The 20,858-nt window shown below is 38.6% G+C and overlaps 1 protein-coding gene across 1 annotated transcript; it reads left to right on the top strand.

Moving 5' to 3' along the window:
- The first annotated feature begins 921 nt into the window (after positions 1–921).
- On the top strand, positions 922–20,422 carry DYTN (dystrotelin). The gene is made up of 14 exons (XM_065638224.1): positions 922–955; positions 3,019–3,093; positions 4,062–4,263; positions 6,246–6,331; positions 7,204–7,292; positions 7,978–8,049; positions 8,394–8,557; positions 9,437–9,548; positions 12,149–12,294; positions 13,903–14,071; positions 15,792–15,862; positions 17,910–18,069; positions 19,302–19,782; positions 20,319–20,422. The coding sequence occupies exons 1-14, from the start codon at positions 937–939 to the stop codon at positions 20,420–20,422; spliced, it is 1,950 nt and encodes a 649-aa protein (XP_065494296.1). The 5' UTR covers positions 922–936.
- Positions 20,423–20,858: the final 436 nt, after the last annotated feature.

Genomic DNA, 20,858 nt, shown 5'->3' with positions numbered 1-20,858 from the left:
GATTAACGAATCTCACTAGAAATATGTAATAAAGTGAAAGTGTGGGTAAATTCAGATTTAATACCAAATTTATTGTTTAAGTTTTAGATAGTTTCCAGCTATTTTTATGTATTCTAGCAAACTGCCTTTTTTCCTCCCCACTAAAAGTCATATATGAGGCCTTTGGAGTCTCGTGTAACTTAGATCTGTTTTACCTAGTAGTTTTCAACTGTAATATTAACTGAAAGTTACTTTAATGAATTCATATTTAGATTTTTACATTTAAAAAGATAATGTAGTTTAGAGCATTAATGAAATAAATCCTGAGAGGAGACATTCAGTTTCTGTTATTATCTGGAACATCATTACTTTTGCTTTCAGGGTTGTGTAAAGAAGTAGATTCATAGTTATGCTTTGTTTTTCCCTTCCTTCTCAGCTCAAAAAGAAATAATGTCAGCTCAGCTGAAAACTTTAGTTCAGTTTGAAAATTCTAGAAAATAGACTTGTGAGCAATTGCAATCAACAGATCTTGGGAAGAGTCTGTTGTAAAGGTATGCTCTCTCTGACCTGAAATTACACACTATGAACTGTGTAGTAATCCTGTACGTGAACACTGCACTCTTCAATAGTGAAATATCCCATTTCCTGTACTCGAAACTGTGTTGGGGACTTTTTTCACCCTGATGCAATTCTGCATTTACTAGAGTTACACCTACTTTATCGTGAGCACAGACCATGCAGAGCATGCAATTTTCTGGAGTTTCTCTACACTTGGCATCAAAACTATTATGTTGGTTTATGTCATTATGTTTAATTTCATCTCTGAAATGCATCCAGTAAATTGTTCAGATTAAAAGGTTTGATTTGAATGGTCTGATATGTCTCTATCTAGAAAATGTGGTTTTACACTTTGGTTTGTTTCATTATAGAATGCCTAATGCCATCTGTTCATTTCAAATGGATCCAGATTTGCAGGGTAAGGATTTTTCTCATTTTTTTGCAACTTTTCTCAAGAGGCATTTCTGTGTCCATTTGGACAGAAACTAATGAATTGTAGTGAAGTCATACCACTTGCAGAATCTCTGTGCTGTAACACATAAATGACAAATTACACAGCTGTGTTGTCCTACCTTTATTTTTTGATCTGTCCTGGTGCCTTCCCTGCCACTATCACCTTGGCTCATGGAGTGGTCAGGCACACAAGGGCCACATTCCCTAATTTATAATACAGGAGATGGTTTTTTAACGTATTGTAGGATGGGCACGAAGGATGGCCATATGCTCTCTTTTTGCATGGAAAATCTTAATGGATACTTCATCTGCAACATAACAAGTAGTGCAAATGCAGAACTAGCAGGTATCTACCTGGAGATGTCAGGAAACAAGGCCCTCTCTTCTATCTGTGTAGGAATTCCTTTGTCAGCTTCTAAACAAAGGACATTTTTGAGTCTTGAAGGGAAATTTGACCCACTGCAGAATGATTACATGCTGGTTTTGTGTCCAAAGGTGAAGCTCCATTCGTATGAGAAATGAGAGAGTTTAGTGCCCCTAAATAGCCTCTTCATAAATAATAATCCTAAAATATATTGTATTTTATTTGGGCTTTTTTTTCTTTGTCTGCTGTTTTACTTGTGTAATCTTGGAAGTTAATTCTGGAACTGTTGCCTGACAGGCACAGAATGCCCTGCTTTGAGGCCACATTGTCTGTAAGGATGGCCTTGAAGTGAGGAGCAGATGGTTACTAAAACAGATTCCCTTCACTTAGAAAGTCATCTTGCACATAGAGGGTGTTTGAGTTGGATCATGTGTATGTTTCTAGCATTTGTATTTGAAAATACGCATTTGGAATTGAATCCATAGACTAGTGAAAACTGTGGGAGTCTTCCTGTTACTTTCAAAAGAGATTTGGATCAGTTTACTGAAGAAAGAAAACTGATGATGCATGGAAGTCAAAACTCATTTTTCACATTGTATGACATGCTACACTACATCTCCAAATAATATCACAAAACATAGTATGACAAGAGCAGGACTAAACAGATGGTATAGCAGATATTGGCTTATTTCAGGCAGCATCTGGGAACCAGCAGAGCCCATAATTTGCTGACTATTAACATTAGTCTGGTACATTTGTGGGAAACCATTGCACACAGATTGGCTTATATCCAGACTAAATAGGTAGAGAGTTTTGTGAGTTATTTCTACTCAGTTATTCATATTTGTTGCTTATCTTTGACCTGAATCAGCTGTGAGTAACTCTTCCTGTGAGTAACAGATCCCAGGGAAAAAGAGGACAGAAGGATAACTGATAAATTAATTTCTAGTTTCTAAAGCTGTTGTGAACAAGCCTCTTTTTTTTGTCTTGAAGTTCTAGGTGTGTGTGTAAAGTACCAGGTATAGGTCATATTTGGAAGCCCTTACTTCCCACTCAGGAAAACATCCTTTAGCGATGTGAAAGGAATGAGCTGAAGTCATATAAGGGTATAGGATTTAGTCGAGCAGCTTGAGTGGGATTACTAAGGAAAGATGTCAAAAGCCAGTTGCTCTGGTAAATCGCTTGTCTTCTTCTGAGAGAGTCCCAGATGTTGATCTTGACAGAAAATTTGTTTAATGCTCGAAACACTATGCATCCCAAACAATAACCTTGCTGTGCAGACTAACAAACTGTTCCTTGTAGTAGAGTCATGTCTGATCAGGAAACTGTTTTGCCTGAAGAAATGTTATTTCATTATGACCTTGACTAAAAGTATGCACAGTGCATATCCTTTTTTCTGGTCTATGAATAGACTTGATTCCCAAAGAAGCAGATGTGCTCTCTGTGATAAATACTATTTTTATGACTCATCATATCACTGGTCATAAGAAGACTGTTTTCCCTACAAAGATATTGGGAAAAAAAAGAAAATGTTGTATTTTTTTTTTCAAAATTTTCTTTTCAGAGTGCTGTGGGTTTTGATCAAGTCCAAATTTGGTTATTTCACCCTTTTGTTAAACAATTTGGTTTTATTTATTGTAATGTGTGTTCGTTTTCTTTCACAGAGGCTTTCAATGATGTTCAGAACTCTGTCTACAGAACAGCCCTAAAACTACGCTCAGTACAAAGTCTGTGCCAATGTTAGTAGATGGAGAGACAGGGAGAAGTACCTGTAAAAATGTTGTGGTGTTGTCACTATGAGTTATTATGCTATTTTGCTCTCTAATTTTCCACCTGAGAATCTCGGAGTGCATTATGAACACTTAAGAGCTAGACAGTACTTCATATACAAACTGGTTTAAAACCCTTTTGAATGTCAGTGGAAATACATTAGTAAAAGTTTAAAGGCATGGGAGAATCAAGTTATTATTACAATCTGCAACACTGCTATGTAGACATCACTGGCAATTATGGATCTTTATATTATTATTCTCATTTAATGTCAAATTCTCATGTGTTTCTTAGGAGATGATTTATTGGAAATAATTGTGGATCATTGAAAATGCATTGACAGGCATTATTATTAATACTATAAGTATTAATGAGAACAAAATAAAATATGCTAGATGCCTCTTCGGTACTGAATGTGACTTTTAAGAAGCCGTAGTTCTCTCTTCCCACCAGATATTAGTTATTCCATGATACATTTATAATACAGCCTGTTTGCCCCTTTCTCGGCCATAGCATCCCCCTTCTCTTTGTGCATGAGTAGAAAGCCTATATTAAAGCACAAATTGTTTCCACAGTCCCAGGTGAGCTTTATTTTGAAGTACTGAACGGTGCATAGTTTTATAGTATCTATATGTAGAATGAAAGTTAGGTTTATAATTTGGATGCAGTTCATCACGCTATTTTCCTTCCCTTCCTATCTATCCCAAAATCACATCCAGGGAATTTTAGTTGAGCTGTTCTGTCTTTGTAGCCTCACAAGTTTTGCTACATCCTTAAACCCAGTAAGACCTTTCCCAGATTATTTCCTTTCTATGTTGCATGCTGTTTCAGACTTCATTTTAAAGACTTAGGCAGGCACTACTAATAAAAAAATGTTGAGCTTCCATTCATGACAAGGTAAGGATCCTCATTCATTTCTCCCTTAATTTTCCCACAGTGGATTTGATTGATGTTTCTCTGATTCAGCACATTCTATCGAGTGAACAGAGCCAGAAGGAAAAGCAGAGTTCTCTGAAAGTGCAGCAGCTGTCTGGAATGCTGACAGAACTGTTCCAAAGGGCAAGATTAGAAAAACCAGGCCAGGTAGATCCAAGAGCCGCTGAATTCACGTTGAGCCTGCTAACTGCCATGTATGACAGGTGAGAGGAAGCAAAATGTAAATCAGTCTTGAAGTACTGCTAGACCAAGTGTCTTTATATTGCTCTTACACTATTTCTGTGTGAAACTCTCCCATTTTTATGGTATTTTGCTTGGTATACACCATGGGGGTAATTCAGCTATAGAGATAAGAGGCACAAGGTTTTATCAGTGGTCAGATGTTTCCAAAATTATCTGGAGGTCCATGCTAACTTTTTCTGTGAACAGTTTTACAGGGAGTATCTCTTCTTTTGACTGCCAAGATATTTTGATACACTCCTGGAAAAGAATCCATCTTTGCCTTTCAATGACAGTATCCATGTACAGGTCAAAAGCTTGCCAGTCACTTGGTATTGTTCATTTTTCTCCAGCTTAAAAAGTTCATCAACCAATTATGAAACAAAACCACTGTCTCATTACTAAGCTGATCAGATAGCTCCTATGAATAGCAAGTACTTTCTGGGAATAATAACGAAGCAGCTCACAGAGTGTACTTTTTTAATGTATTGTTTGTGCATAATGAATTAATACAATAAAGGCAGAATAAGGTTGTGATTGTATCAGATTTAAAAGACAAAGGCTAAGTTCATTGTACAATTTATTCTCCACAGGTGAAATTTCTTCCCTTCTACATCAGAGCAAAGTTCTTTACTGGAAATGAGTGAGATTTAAGTAGTTTGCAGGACTTTTTCTTGATATGCTGTTCATTAATAGTATGATCACAACTGCTTAAGGTCCCATGTTATGAATTTTTTTGTACTTAAAACCATCAATTAAGGCTAATAATAAACTGGTGTATTACAAAAAAAAGATAGAAACATCAAGAATATTTTGTAGTTTGTGTGCAGTGTAGGGGAATCATTTAGACGAATTTTCTTAACAGGACTATCTTGGTCTTCTCTTTTCTGAGGACAGTGTGTCATTTTCTTTTTGCTGTAATTTCTGTTTTTAAAAAAGTTCACAAGTTTCTTGCCATGTATATTGGACAGAAGAAGCTTCTTACAATTTTCTTCTAATCGTGTTTTCTCTGTACAGTGCTGTTCCCCATTATCAACAATGGAAAGTATTTCATTGCAAGACCAGATAAGGACTTTTCCATGTTTGTGTGATAGCTTACTTAACAGCCTTGCACAAAACATCATAAGGGGTTTTGATTGTATACTTTAGCTATAATCTTGGCCTCTTTTTCAATAAAAGTTCTGGACAAACTGAAAAACCTAGAAACTTTTGACCAGTGATTTTCCATGCAGTTCATATGTAAATATGCAGTTTATCTAAAGACTCTTGAAGACAATTTTATGTAATGATATTTTAAAGTGCAATACTGCTTTGTAAAAGTGATATTTTAAATATAGAATTCCAGGCTTTCATGATTTTTGGTTTCTGATTGACGTCTGCTTTGTCTTCATATAAAGAAATGTTTTTTCATGGGGTGCCTATGTCACAAACTTGGGTTCTAAATTAAGCTACATTCTTTATGTCAAAACTAAAGTCTTAGCCCTGCATTTATCCTTTTGATTAAATTGACCTGCAGCAGAATTAAAGGGAATCAGCCCAAGAGGAGCTCAGTGCAGATCTGCAGATGCAGTGAAGCTGCCTGATGATATAATGCAAAAACCAGATTGTAATCCTGCTTGTTCTTCCATATTTGGGAAGGCTTTCCACAAATGAAGAGCAGAAAGTTTTTAGGACATATATTGTAAATGTAAAATTATATTTTACTTGGAATGTGAGGTCTTTGAAGGAGATGCTGTGGGGTTTTTTATTTATGATTGCGTGGTATCTTGAACAGTTAACTCTGTAGTTTTTGTTCAGTGACAAAGTGTCCTAGGTATAAAATATCACTAAAATGCGACATCAGTTATATACATATCAAAGGACATGAGTTTTTAAATTGTCTTCCAACACAGCAATGTTTTTTTCTTTAGAGGTTTCAGTTTTTACATTATCAGTGAAGGTAATGTAACTTACTTTATTTTCCTAGATCTGGAACAGGTTGTATCAAAACTAGATCTGCTGCAGCTGCCTTAATTGCCCTTTCAGGAGACACACTACTAGCTAAATACAGAGGTGGGAAATGCATGATTTTATACACTGCCTAAGATACTGAATGTTGAGAAAAATCTCCATTGGATTTTTTTTACTTTAAACCAGAATATAGTTCTGCCATGCAAAAAGTAAATTTTCTTGACTCCTCAGTTGCAGAGAAAGGCTGATGCAGAAGAATACTTTTCCTTCAATGTCCATAACCGTATTTGCATAAACAGTCTCAGAAGAAGTCACAGTAAAGTTTAAGATAAGTAGGACTTAAAAATGAAGGCTGAGTCCCATTTGCCTAGCAGAAAATAACAGATTACCCCTAGTTTTAAACTTACTTGGATTAGGAAACAATTTTATATTGGATCCAGGAAGCTTTTAGAGGCATTTTAACATTAGACAAAAATGCTTAAAGAACTAAGTATAACAGATAAAGGTAGTCCAGTGTAATGTGCAGCACAAAGATTTCTGCCTGAATTAAATGCTCAAAGTGGAGAACAAATGGACCACAAGTGGCATATTGGCCTCGTACATTCCCATTGCACTTTGCGTATTTCCTTCCACATTATAATTTGGAAGTAACAATTCACAATTTAAATAGGGCATACCTTGTAGAAATGGAAATGAGCTCATTGTTTCCTTCATCCTTACCTGTCTTAAATGCCAGGAATCAGGAACTGCCATTATTTTCTTGCTTTCCTTCTCTTTCCCCCCCGCCGCCTGTAGGAAGAAACTATTGTCACAGCAGTCAGTCACTGAGTGCCTGTTAGATAGACAAGAAAGGGGAACTTTCTTGAAAGGTTCATTTGGTAGGCTGCAGTCATGTAGATAGTATGAGAATAAGTAGCTAGAAAACACTTCAAGCTCTGCCAGGATTCTAATTTCTTTCCTCTGGTTCTTTTCAGCTTTCTTTCAGTTTTATGCTGTCCCTGATGGGAAGGTGGCCTTGATTACCCGTAGTAACCTGAGAAGCCTCCTAACAGACTTAAATCAGGTAATGCCACTGCATTGCTGTTACAAAGCAGATCTTGTAGGAGTACCCTAATTTAGGAGAAAAAAAAATACATGGTTGATATATTTTATGTTTGATTACACTGTGGGACTGAAGTCAGTAGGGCACTCTGTGGACATAGGGAGCTATCATGCAAAGTAGGTAGAAGAATCAAATTCTATAGCTTTTCTTAGTCAGAATAACCCCTCCAATCAGTGCCTCTGTGCATTTTTTTTTTTTTTTGCCTGAGCTTACAGGTCGTAGGAACAGCTGCATACAGCTATTCCTAAAGCGACTCCAAACTTCAGGTGTCTGTACGCACTAGAATAGCTTGCAATTGCAGAAAAATGTCTTAGTGTACAGGTATTTCCAGCTGAACTGGTATTGAAAATGGGATCTCAAAACAAACCCTGAGGTTCAAACCTGGTATCCTTCAGTATTCTAGTATGGCAACGTAGTATGTTAATCCATTTCAATAACTGAGCTGGAAGCAAATCATTCTGACACATACTGAGCTATGAAATTGCATACTGATGGTATGAATATGAACATGTTTTCCTCAGAACAGTATGTGAAATGGCATTTCTATAGATGCTTCACCATCTGTGTGCTGTCATTGTCTCAGCAGAGCATTATGGGAACATCTGGTTTTTACTGAGGTGTTTCTGAGCCTTTCTTCCTGATACAGATCCCAGCCATTGTGGGAGAAAGCTGCGCTCTGTCTTGTGTGGAAATTGCAACTCACAACTGTTTCCATGGGGTGAGTGAAATTCTGGTGTCCTGGGAAATTATTTTGCATGTTGCTTGTTGATTAAAATTGCAAGTGTATCACCATATAACATCCAGCAGTATCTACTTTTTAAGGGGCAGGACTGTTCATTAGTCTCACAGTATAGGAGGATTTATACTTATAGAAAAGATGCTCAGTAAGATACTCCTGAAGATTCTTGCATTTATTCCAAAACCTTTGGAACCCAGTAACATTTTACATGAATGGAGAATCTATGCTAGCAGAGTCTGATACCAGAGCTTTTATTAGGAATTGTAGGTGAGACACCAGTTCTTTTCAAGTAAATGGCTGAACTTGAGATGTATTTTTTCCAGGTTTTGAATTCAGCAATCGTTGAAGAAAAATTCCTGTCTTGGCTGAGATCAGAGCCTGCTGTTCTCCTTTGGCTCCCTACATGTTACAGATTATCAGCCACAGAAATGGTTTCTCACCAAGCTAGATGTAGAGTTTGCAAAATTTTCCCCATTACAGGCCTCAGGTGCGTCAGTAACTGCTATAGTCCACATAAATAGTTCTATAGCATCCACATAAATAGTTCTTACCATTGTTTGCATACCTTACAGGCTCCAGCTGCTGTATTAAGCAACAAACTTTGGACATAATCTCATTTAACAAGTAAGATAGGGAGAGAGTCATCACAGGCCAGTGCTCAGGTCTGCATCCTGTTTCTCTTTAGTTCACTAGCAGAGACATGATTATGGAGACTTACTGAAAATAAACTGGCAGTTCAGTGGTAAAACCAATTAAACCTGTGTATCTCATTTCTTAGTTCTTTGTCCCATAAGCAGGTATATTAATTGGCTAGTTAAGTTATCCACCTAGCATCTTATTCGTCTAAGTAATGGTATAAAATGGCCTAATGGTATAAAAGGAACGCTATCCATTACTGACTAGAATGCTCAGAAAAGCATTTTGCTGTTACTCTCTTCTCACTAATAGAAAGCTTGCAGGTTTATTTTTTGCATTTTTAGGTTTTTGCAAAGTTGCAAATCCTATGTCAATAATATAGTGATATTACAGTTTCATGAGAGCAGCAAATAGAGATGAGCTGGTGCATAAGAAGCATATGAAGATGTAACTGTAATCTCAAAAATGGTGCTAGAACAACTGTTTCTTCCTTGGATTGAATTTCAATGCGGCAAATAAATAATTAAAAAATCATTAGAGAGATGTGGAGAATAGTCCACTGTCATTTGGACAAAAAATCTCTTACACTCAGAGAATGCTGAGGAAAGTAACTATTCTAACAGAGGTGCTTCACTGCATTTCTGAATCCAGGGATCTGGATTTCCAGTAATCAAGCTCACACCAAGTTTTTCCTTGTAGAGAAGTAACTTAATCTTGTTTTCCCTCACAGGTATCGCTGTCTGAAGTGCCTCAGTTATGACCTTTGCCAAGTCTGCTTTTTCACTGGCCGTCTCAGCAAACCACATAAGAGTTCACATCCTGTTGTGGAACACTGTGTGCAGGTAGGATCCCATTGTACTGATTCATTTCCCTGTTCAGGTTTTTCATGTAAGCACGTAGGCAGTAGACTCTTGAACTACATTGATTATGAAATTATGTGTGTGTTAGCCATAATGGCCGTGACATATTAGTATTATTAATCTGGGAACAATGAGTCAGGCAAAGGGAAACAGGGGGCTTCTGGCTTTAGAAGGAGTGTTTTGTTTTGTTCTGAAATAACTGAATAGAGCCATGAAATGTCATAGTGTAAGTCCTCTTCCCAAGGAGTTTTATGGCAAGTTTGCCATTTGTAGATCATCCTTAAAACTGTGGAAAGAGCCCTCAGAGTGTCCCAGTTCTCCTTCCTCCCAGCCCCAATGCAGACTCATTCAGAAGTTAATTCATCCTTAAGTTGTAAAAACTCCTGCATGAAACTTCTTTTATTCCAGATCTTTTCCACTTTATTGTAAACCTTTTAGAGTCATTTATCTCTGTCAGTTAGGGATGCAGCACAGAGGCAGCATGGCCCCAGCTAAGCTTACCTACCTGGGCTCCATTACAGGGACAACTTGTGCTTTCATCACACTAATGACAAAGTCCAACACTGGGAATTTGTGTTTGGAAGATCAGCTTCTCCTTTGAGCAGGAGAGTCCAGATCTTACACACTGCAGCAGACAGGCTTTTTTGTGGATATATATAACAGGATCTCCTTCTGTTCCAGTAAATGAGCTGAAAAGTACCCATGAAATTTCCCCTAGTAAGCTGTACTTCATTGCCTCCATCCTGAAAACCTGCACTAAACATGAAGGATATCTGGGTAGCCAGTGTCTGCACCAAAACTAAAGAATATTAGTCAGACTGCTCTTGTCTGGGGGAACATTAAACTGTAGCCATTTCACTCCTCTCTGAAAACCAAATCCTGTTGCTATAACTGCGAGAAACTGTATCTGGATGCTCAATATCTGCATTAAAAATAACAGATAGATGTTAATTCCTCCAAATAGTCTTTATCACCCTCCGTCTGTGAGAAAGTAGGAGAATCAAATGGCAACTGATCTCATGTAGAAATTTCTAATGGAGACATTAAAATCAGTGTGAATGGAGAGTAAATGGGAGTATGTGAATGTGGAAGCACCAGAAAGAAGGGCAGGAGGGATATAACAAGGCAGGAGATGATGCAGCCTAGATTAGCTGGTCAGCAAGATCACAGCACTTCCACACACAGCCGCTCAGGACAACCAAATCAGGAAAACAAAAGGTAGCCTGAAACAAAGGACAAAGTGCCGTTTGAAGATACCATCACGAGATGATGATGTGAACATACAGAACTAGACCTATACCTATAAGACACTCAAATAAGGAGACGAAAGATCACAATCACTGCCAGATCCTAAAGGAGCTAAAGGCACATACAAAAACCAGCACATGGTCACACTGAGAGGAACTCAGAGGGCTTAGGGAGAGCTGGCATCTCCTGTCCTCCATGTCACTGTAAGTCATCATGGCCACACCATATGTATACATACACCTTGGTGTGTGAATGCTGGAAAGACGATTTGGACACATGGATGTTAGTGCTTATGAGTGAGTGAAATTGGTTTTGTTTTAAAATGAAGTCCCCTTCTTCTCCTGTACTGTTTGACATTGAGCTTTCCCACATTGTTGCTGCAATATTGCAACTGGATCACCCAACGTCAGTTTCCTTTGTGAAGCCCTACTCTAACCCTGTAAATTTTACTTTTGTGGCCAAAATCTATACCAAGATCAAAAAGATAAGCTACTCACTATGACAGATACCATTTTGATATCCTTTGTGTGGGACATAAAAGAATCAGTAGTAAGCCACTTTTCCCATACCTTCCACTCTTAGCAGATGCTGTCCTTGGCTGAGTAAGTTGTCACATTGTTTTTATCAGAGAGTGGGCTGCTGAGTGGGGATTTGGAATATCAGCACTGTTTTTCCTTACCGTGCTGACACCTTGTGGTAATGTTATTACCACGTTGTGAAATTACCAGGAGGCATGCTGTATGTTTTCTTTGTTTTTTCCTGTTCAGTCTGTCAGGACTCACCCCATGTTCTGTGGCAGTCCTGGGGCAGAATTGGTTTGTGTCCTCCCGTAATATAGCTACTGAGCTTAGTTGTTGTACCTGAGCCTGACACTGCTGTGACAAATGGAAGTGTGTTTTTTACTGTATTGTATTAGAGGAGGATGTGAGGCACAGAAGGCTCCATCTATTAATACTTCATACAAGTATAAAAGTATTTCTTCCCTTTGGTCAAAAGGGAACTTAGATACTAGTCAGGCAGAATTATCATTATGGTTGTGAGCTTAACCATTGCAACTGACAAAATCCTGCATTCAGCATTTCCAGGCTGCATGAATTTGGCCCAGGCAGGGTGTTTTGCTTACTTAGCAGAATTAGAGCCATTCTTGCCTGTGGTCCTGTATCATCATCCACTTCAGCTCCCTTTCTGGGATCAGACAGCAGCCGTTAACCTCTTCAGTTGTTGAATAGGTGGACCTTTGTCTTAAGTCTTGCCGTTGCCTTGAACTGTGTCTACTTCCGGGCACAACCTGTTTGAAAATTCACTCCCTTCTTTATTATCTTTCATTCCAATAGATGTCACCAAAGGCGAATGCAAAGTACTTTCTTCGCACCATCAGGAACAACCTGTTTCAAGAGCGTTGCAGAAGAAAAGAGGCTCAGAGAAGGAGGGCTCTGGAGATAGTGGAGGAAAGGCACTTCCCTACTCACAAAAAGAGTTTGTGAGTTTCTGTTTCCAATGCATTTATAGTCTCTGAATAATACGTCAGGCTGTGGGATATTCCTTGATTGTGTCCTTTGAGTAAGTGATTTTGTTATGACAGACACCGTGTAATGATTTTTCCATTAAAAAAGGAAAGCATAAATGGGAAGTTGCTGCACATTGTTCTGTAGCTTAACTCTGATTTACCATGCTGACAACCTAATGACCAGTTGTCTTATAAAATACAACATGCTTGTGCCTTCCCTCCTTCCGTATGTGATCTCTTTATCTCCATGCCATTTTCTATGCTCAGTCTAGGGTGAGGCATTGCAAATATTGTACTTGTCACAATTTCATGGGTTTTTAAGCACCTCCTCTGTGACAAATTCACTGGAAATTAACTGTGAATACTTTCCACATGTGACCCACAGTGCGTTCATTGACAGTTATTCTACTCAAGTCCCACTGAATTGCAGTCCTGTGGGACTACTTGCAATAGTGACTAGCTGATCACACCATTCCAGTTCTTTCAGATCAGTTCCGTTTTGTGTGCCTTTAGTTAATGTGTAAATTCACTACTGTATTTCCACTGATCACAGTGGTTAATAATGAGCATTGGAGATCGTTTTGTGATTTTTTTCCCTATAGTTGTTCCTTCCTTGGTCTGAGATTTTGGTTGATATTTAGGTGTAGAAACTCAAAGGAATGCTTATGCGAGATAAGCACTACAAACGTATGAAGGGTGAGATTCCTTCCTAGTTGTATGAAGACCTAGCAACTCTATTGCATCTCACATTTGTTCTCTAAATGAGGATTCAGTGAGACTGAAATAGGAAAAAAGGGTCACTCCTGTCTAAGAGAATAAATTTCATTCTTGTGTGAAGGAGGAGAAAAATCTGTTTCTAAAACTTGATTGTGCTACACTGCTAAGTGAGTACATTGCTATTAGAAACCATTTTTTCATGTACAGTAAGACCAATGGATGGTAGTTACAGTGATTCTCACAGATAATATTATTTCAGTGTTAGTTTTTTACAATGTGGTGGAATGCAAAACATTTTCCATTGCTAATATTTCCTCGCTTGTATTCAACAAGAAAAATCTTTCTTCATTTTTACTGTAATTTAATCCTTCTGTGAGCAACCAAGATTTTTCTGATATTCTCTGGGGGTTTGCTTACCTAATGCTTGGGTAGCAATGAGAGAAAGGAGAACTTGGGCTTGCTGTTACAGGTATCACTGTGGAGATGGGTATCTAGGCTTTTCCCAGCATAGCATGGACTGAACAGCTGGATGTCTGGCCATTTGCTATCTTTTTGTAGTTGAATTTCCCAAGATATTGCTTAAAGAAGCAAAAAAGAGAAGCAGCAAATTGCAATGGTACTACACGGGTGGAAAGAAGAACCTGTTGTTGAGATTCTGTTGAAAGAGTGGAATTTGTTTTAAGGAATTTCATTCTTTCAGCCCAAATATGCCAGCAGGTATTGCTATACCATACTTCCTGCTTGGTCAAGAGCACAGCTGCCTGTCTGCTTACAGTGCATTAGTTTTGCTTTGATCTTTCTGGGTACCAAAGCCATATAGGGCTCAAACCTTTCTCTACTCATTATTTCTCTGTTGGTGCACAGTCTCCCTGCAGAACTCAGTGCTTCACCACCACCTGGACCTGAGAACCCATCCTTCCGAGTGGACCGACCTGTCGTGGAGTCACCCAAGTTCACATCTGTAAACAGATCTGTAATGCAAAAGAGTGAGAAAAACAGCAGGACACCAGAGCAAGGCAAGCCAAAAGCTCAGGTGAGCAAAACATGAAGCTGTAATAGTGCTAAAGCTGTGAGGAAGAGCTACCAAATTAACTATCTAATTGCCTTCTAATTACCAATGAAAAATAAATTTAATGGGCAGTTTCACCTTCTTGTTAATTTCTCACTTACCGAAAAAACTGTGCAATCTGAAAACTTAATGAAGCTTGATTTTTATACCCTCCCAAGATTAGTGACTAACTCCTTGAATTCCGTGACTTGTAGAAGTATTTGTAAGAATATTTGCTCTCTTACTTTTTTCTTTACGAGTTGTTTGAGAGTAGCACATTAAAGCCTGGCTAAGACCGGATTCATTGCTCTATTCTGACAGTAAAATATGCTGTCATGTCCTCCTACTGCAAGCAAATGTCAAGGAAGAATGCCTTATTTCTTATTATGTTCAGGCCATTTTTGTCACCATGGCAATAGCAAGAGGACAGAATGGGTCCTTCTTAAGGATAAACCCAGAGTGGTGTCCACTCCAACTAAAATATCTCATGCATAAAAGCTCTCCACTAATCCATTTCCAGATTCCCTATATAGAAACAATGCTAGAGGAGTGGGTAGAAGAGTATAGATAAAAATAATTACATAGCAGGTTTTTTTTTTCTGTATTCATTTGAGAGATTGGTAGCTCTGCACGTACTTGGAATATAGAGAAGACTGGGTTGTATTCAAACCAGTTCGTGTCATCTACTTACCTTGTTCTTCCCAGAAGCCAAGGGTGCAGTAACTAAGGACTAGCCTGTGCATGTCAAGTCACTCCTTTGACTGCTACTCCTGTGCTGCCCTTTGGAAGACCTGTCTTTTAGGACTCTGCTGCCCAGCTTGAGGTATAGTGCCAGCCAGCACATATCCGTAGAAGAAGTTGTGGGCAGACATTGCTTAAGCATGTCATTTTGATGGCTGGCATTTGTTGGTTTAGAGGACAGCAAGACAGGACTTGCATCCCTGTAGTAGGATTCTGTCACATGTGTTGCTCTCTTCTTCATTTTCTTTCTGGACTAAGAATTCTTTCTGAGCAGTTTTATACTGATTTCCAACATTTATGTTGCAGATTATTTCAATGTTGCTTAAAAAGGTGCAGACTGTCAGTCCAGTTATAGCTTTTAATAGAATCCATGAGCTTGAACGTCCCAGGGACCCAGCTACTAGTCTCATAATTTCGTGGCAGCCCTGATTCCAGCCCACCTTATACCATGGCTCTAAGGCAGCTACCTGGAAAGTGTTTGTCTCCCTGACTTCTGGGCTACTGTCCCCTGCATGGCCCACAGACTGCTATTTCCTTCCATCCGAAGACCAGGAATTTTCTTCTCTCTTTTACATCCAGTCTCCCTCCATCTTCTTGTCCCAAAGCAGTTGTGTGACTTGGGAGAGAGTGGTCCCAAATCAGAATATTCTATTTTGCAGAAATTCTAGGGAATGAGGTTTTTGTCCTAATCGAAAACAAAACTAATTCTCATACACTTAGAATTTGCCGCAGAACAAAGAATTTGTACTCTAGAGTAAATTTTCCAGTCCATTCTAATAGCCATTAGAAATACTTTAATGCATCAATTGATTGCAGTCAGTTCAATAAAAAAGTTAACTGGTAAAACTGTAAAACAGACCAAATCCCAAATGTGCTGTGCCCTCTTATAGCAAAATTTGCTTAGAAAATGAAATGCTATTGCTGATAACGTTACAAACAGATACTTTTCTCTTTTTTTTTATAGGCAATAGCCTCTTTTGAAGCAGATGTGTTAAAAATGCATGAATCCATCAAAAGCATTCACAATGAGAGCAGGTAGGTAAATGCAGTAGGATAATGACTGAAGACTGGTGGGCAATGCTGCTCCAGTGAAGAGCTAGAAAACAAATTATTTTTCTGTACTTCAGAGTTTTTGAGGTGTTGGTTTGTTTGGTTTTTTTAAAATCCTGTCAAATAGGGATGAACAATAAAAACTCAGCAACAAAAACTGTAAATGGAGATCACTGGAAAAAAAAATTCTGGCAAGCAAAACATTCTGGTTTGCTTTCATTGGCATTTCTGCAATTGTTAGATTATATTTGTGAAAGTAATTTTTAAGGGAAAGAATGTTCATTCACATAAAAAAACCAGAATAATGTGCTTTTTCAAATTTTTCTCTGAAAAGGGCTTAATCAAAACAAATTTCATAATTCAGAGGAAGTTTTTAGATCAAGGTAGGATATCTTTCTATAAACATCCTGTAAGTCAAATAGATATTAAAAGCTTAATACAGTAACTATTGGTAAAAATTCCACGACTTAGATCATCAAACCTTTGACACAAGAAAATATGAATTCCTAAACTACAAATTTCTTGGATGGTTTGTTGCGGGGAGGAGGGGGTGGTGTATGGGCAACCATGCTTGCCTTTTTCGTTCACTTTTGCTTTCCCCTCCTTCATTTTTGTGAATATATGAATGTGCTGTAGATATAATAATGTCTGTGACCACTGAAACCAACGGAATTACAGCAAAGTGTAGAATGTGATCCTGAATATACTCTCTTCTTTTCCTTCAGTATGTTCAGTTCCCTCTGTTCCCGTTTAGTTTCATTCTAAAAAGTCAATGTACAATTGCTGATCCAAATTCACACAACTGCACTCTGAGACAAGGGCAAAGCAACTGCAGTTTCATTGTAAGTCTGTGTCCTTACCTCACTCTCTGTTTTCACATGGGAAAATAAAGAGATATGGCAAAGATCTTCAGCTTTAGTTTAGATTAGCAATAGGTGAGAGGATATCTGGGATATCTGCTCCTGAAATACTGCGTCATCCTCTGACCTGCTGCTTATCATATAATGAATGAATGAATGACATTACTCATGGGAAGCTCTTTGTTCTTCTTTGTCGACTAACTTCCAGCATTTATGTGCCTGTTCAGAGAACTGGGCTCTGAATTTGTTGAAGGTAGTTGCATTTTACAGTAAAGACCCATTAAATGCTGTTATAAGGGAGCACTGTAATATTAATTTTAATTTTAAATGGTCTGACTTGTTATCCTATTCAGACAAATATTGCATAATTCCAGTGAAACTGATGGGGCTCTTGTCTGTCAGCCAATGCATACCCAAAATAAAGTGGATCAGATGAACTTCTGAATGTAACTAAGCAAGGGAGAGAACTATTTCAGCTGCCTGATATGAAGCATTTGGTTTATTACTGTAGTGTTAACAAGATTTTCTGTCTCCACCTCAGATGTGAGGAAGACAAAACTGTATTTCTACCCTGACTTCTTAGATAGAACTCTAGAACAGAGAAATAGGTGGGAGTTTTGTCGTACTATGCTCTGAGTAGGTATTCTCTAAATCTCTGGTGTGCGTGCAAGGGTGGCATTTCTCATTGCAAAACTCACAGTTTCCGTTCAAGGACAAGTGACCTGTGCAGAAACTATTGGTATCATCAAACGAGCTGCACAGAATACCAGTAGCAACTCAGTCCAAGGGGCAGAGAGGCTGCTTTTACTCCTTTGTTGCCAGGGGGAAATGATGGGAATAATTTGCAGGTCAAGGTGTTGCCGTAAGTAGTTTGCTTCTACACAGAGGGACCACTATAGTGTCTTTCCTGTTGCAGCCACCTTTGTGAGAAAGGGAAAACTCCCAAGAGTTCCTCTCAGCTCATATCCTTCCTCATCTAGAACACTCCCATTGTTGCTCATTCCATGAATACAGCCCCGTTCCTGAAATACTGGCCTCTAACCCAAAAGCTGACAAAACTTTCCTGAACTGACAGAGAAGGTTTGTGCTACAGTGTTTACTCTTTTCCATGACTGCACAAATTTGTGTGTGCGTGATCCAGCAAAATTCCCATGCTTCTGTGTCCCTGGCAGGTACATGAAGAAGCAGTTCAACCAATGGAAGGATAAAATGCAAGTTCTTCACAGCTGCCAGGAAGACAAAAGATGCGAAATAGAGGCAAAGCTCCAAAACCTGCGAGCAAGCCATGAAAACCTGCAAATGAAGCTGCAGCAAGTGAAGCAAGAAGTAAAGGTATAGTGATAAATATACCAAGAATCTTCACAGCTATGGGCAGTTACTAAACACTAGCTACTCCTTGTCCTGCAGACAAGCACTCTTGATACTATTTTGTGCACCTTCCACTTGTCTGCTCCGTCATCTTAGGTTCTTGTCTCCAGAGAAAGCAGACAGGCTCTTTGCAGCATGGATTGTCTTGTCATTCTGTATATATTTTGCATTTAGCACAGAGATCCACGTCTGGGATGTTTAGATACTACTGCAATGAAAATAATGAGAGGGTTTTCCAATAAGAATGAGAAAATGCTTTCCAACAGAACTGTTAGATACTTCATTTCAGTCTTTTCTTTAAAGAAGGATCCTGTGTTGGCATTGAATAGATAAAATACTCTTTTGTCATTCCTAATTGCTGTCTTGTACTGGGATGTAATGTAGACCTCTTACAGAAAATATTTAATTTCTTTAATTTCTTCTTTTATTGGCTCTTGTTAATTTCAAGTATCTCTGAGGTTCTAAAAAGGCCTTATTTCACATGGAATTCATACATATTTGCCACCTACAGCATTTTTGGAGCATTTTCTGCGATGCTGCTTTTAGAGTGTTTTTCAGGGATAGTCAAACATAGAGAAAAGCCAGATATGTCTGCGGTGCACACTTGGTCAGCTTAATACCACTTACACATGGTGTTCAGTATGAGCTGCATGTCATACCATCCTGTGTGTGTGCTGTGACACTGACGTGTCCACGGCACGTGGGACTGGCTGCGCACACACCATTAACTGCCCAGTGCATTCCGGTTACATCGCACTCAGCATTCACACACTGGATGGTATTTGCCATCATAGTTCTGTCCAGAAAATGTGAAGTACATTTGTGGCACTGACAACTGACCTAGTTTTGGAATTTGGGTGTGAGGTGTCTGATATGTGCTTAATATACACATATTTTTCCCTTCGTTTAATATTTTTAGAACCATTTTCCTGCAAATTTCTCTTGGAATATTATTATTCCCACTTTTCAATGGCAGTAAAGCCAATGTCTTCAGATTGGAATTGTGGGGAAAATGGCCATGTAGGTTTGTCCAAACTCAAAGTTTTTTGTTTTATTTCTGAAAAGAATTGGTTTAGTTCAGTGGAAATTTAAAAAAAATCTGAACCAAAATTATTTTCTTACCTATTTTAGTACTATCACCAAACCAAAATATCAATTATTTTCACAACATAGTTTCTGTGTTTTGTCTATTGTAGACAATGTTACAGTCATCAGAGCATCCTTTTACACAGTGTCAGAATGTGATGCCAAGAAATCCACATGTCCAGCTGGAAAGGAGAATGCAGGGTGGATTAAGTCCTGCCAGGATAAGGCCTGCTTCCAGAACATGTGCAGACTGGAGATCTTTGAATCCCCCCAACTCTCCAGATAGAACACAGCCTTTACAGACACCCGAGGTTCCCACTGCAGTGAACTTTATGTTCTCAGAAGACCCACTGAAGACAGTGTCCCTGCAGAGTGACAGGCCTTTTATGGGACAGTATAAAAAAGCAAAAGAGAATCAAACGTATCTGCCTGAATTGACAGAAAACTCCCTCAGTGGCATTGAGAGAAAAACAGTTCTTACTCCCACTGCAGTGCAGATACCACCCGATGAGAAAGAAGTCAGTGAGGAGGTGGAACTGCAGCAGCTAGTGATGAAACTGAAGGATGCATTGTCTCTCCAAGCCCAATCAGGTATAAGTTCTCCCAGTTATCTTGACACTGTCTTCTCACCTTCATGACTCTGTAATATTGTTCATAATAATTTAATCCTCAGAGGAAACTCAGAATCTTGCCTTTGCCATTGTGGAAGTATTCCAGCTCTATACTGTAAGGTGGACTCTAGCCCCTAATCTTGGAGTAACTTGAAACAGGATGAGTCAAAGCGCATAAGAGGAAATCAGTCTCCAGTCAATGAAGGAACAAACATACTGATGAGACCACTGGAGATCTTTTCCATTGCCACTTCTGTGACACTGTAACTGTGACTCTAGTCCCAGGCAGACTTCCAGCAGTACAAAATCCCTTTGTAATCAATGGCCATACACAGCAGAGCTTTGTTCAACACTCAGGATGCCTCACTTTTTATAATGAGAGTGTAATAAAGAGAGTGATGGAAAAAGCTGCTGTTTCTACAGAGTTATCTTAAATTAGAGATTTGTAAAGTGTTTTTGAGGACTCTGGCAGCATCCAAATGCACTGAAAGACTTAAGATCTGTTCTACTTTTCAGCTCAAGAGTCTGCTTTGCAGCAGGAGTTCTTCTCTACAGCTGAACGGGTTTGCAGATCCTTTTGTGACCTCATCAACCAAGTAACTTCACCAACATGGAAATGATGAAACTGAACTACTGAAGGTAATTGATGCCATGTCAGATTCTGTAAAGTGTCTCAAATGTTGCATTGTAATAACCCAGCATAACAGATTTCTGCATTTACTAACTTCACCATGAACCATAAATAGTGTTAGAGAACAATGTTCTTTTTCTATTGGTGGTTTCCAGCTCCTGCGTGGTAGATGTTGGCCCAGCTGATAAAAAATCAGCATGTCTTCATTAATATTGCACTGTCTTTCACAACTGTCCTGCCCTGTCCTCTTTTCTTACTGCTATATAATTGGTAATGACTTGTGTTTCAGAAACATTTATTTTTTTATATGAGAGTTGGCTTGAGTCAACTGGTTTCAGTGATGTATTTTCTATCCCATCGTTGTTTCTTAGACTAAAGGAAGGACTAAGTTCTCAACTGCTAGACTTCTCAATACTTGATATTTA

The sequence above is a fragment of the Caloenas nicobarica genome, chromosome 6 (genome assembly GCF_036013445.1).
Source record: "Caloenas nicobarica isolate bCalNic1 chromosome 6, bCalNic1.hap1, whole genome shotgun sequence".
NCBI lineage: Eukaryota > Metazoa > Chordata > Aves > Columbiformes > Columbidae > Caloenas > Caloenas nicobarica.
Note: the sequence above shows the minus strand (reverse complement) of the source record. Positions and strands in the feature narration are given on the sequence as shown.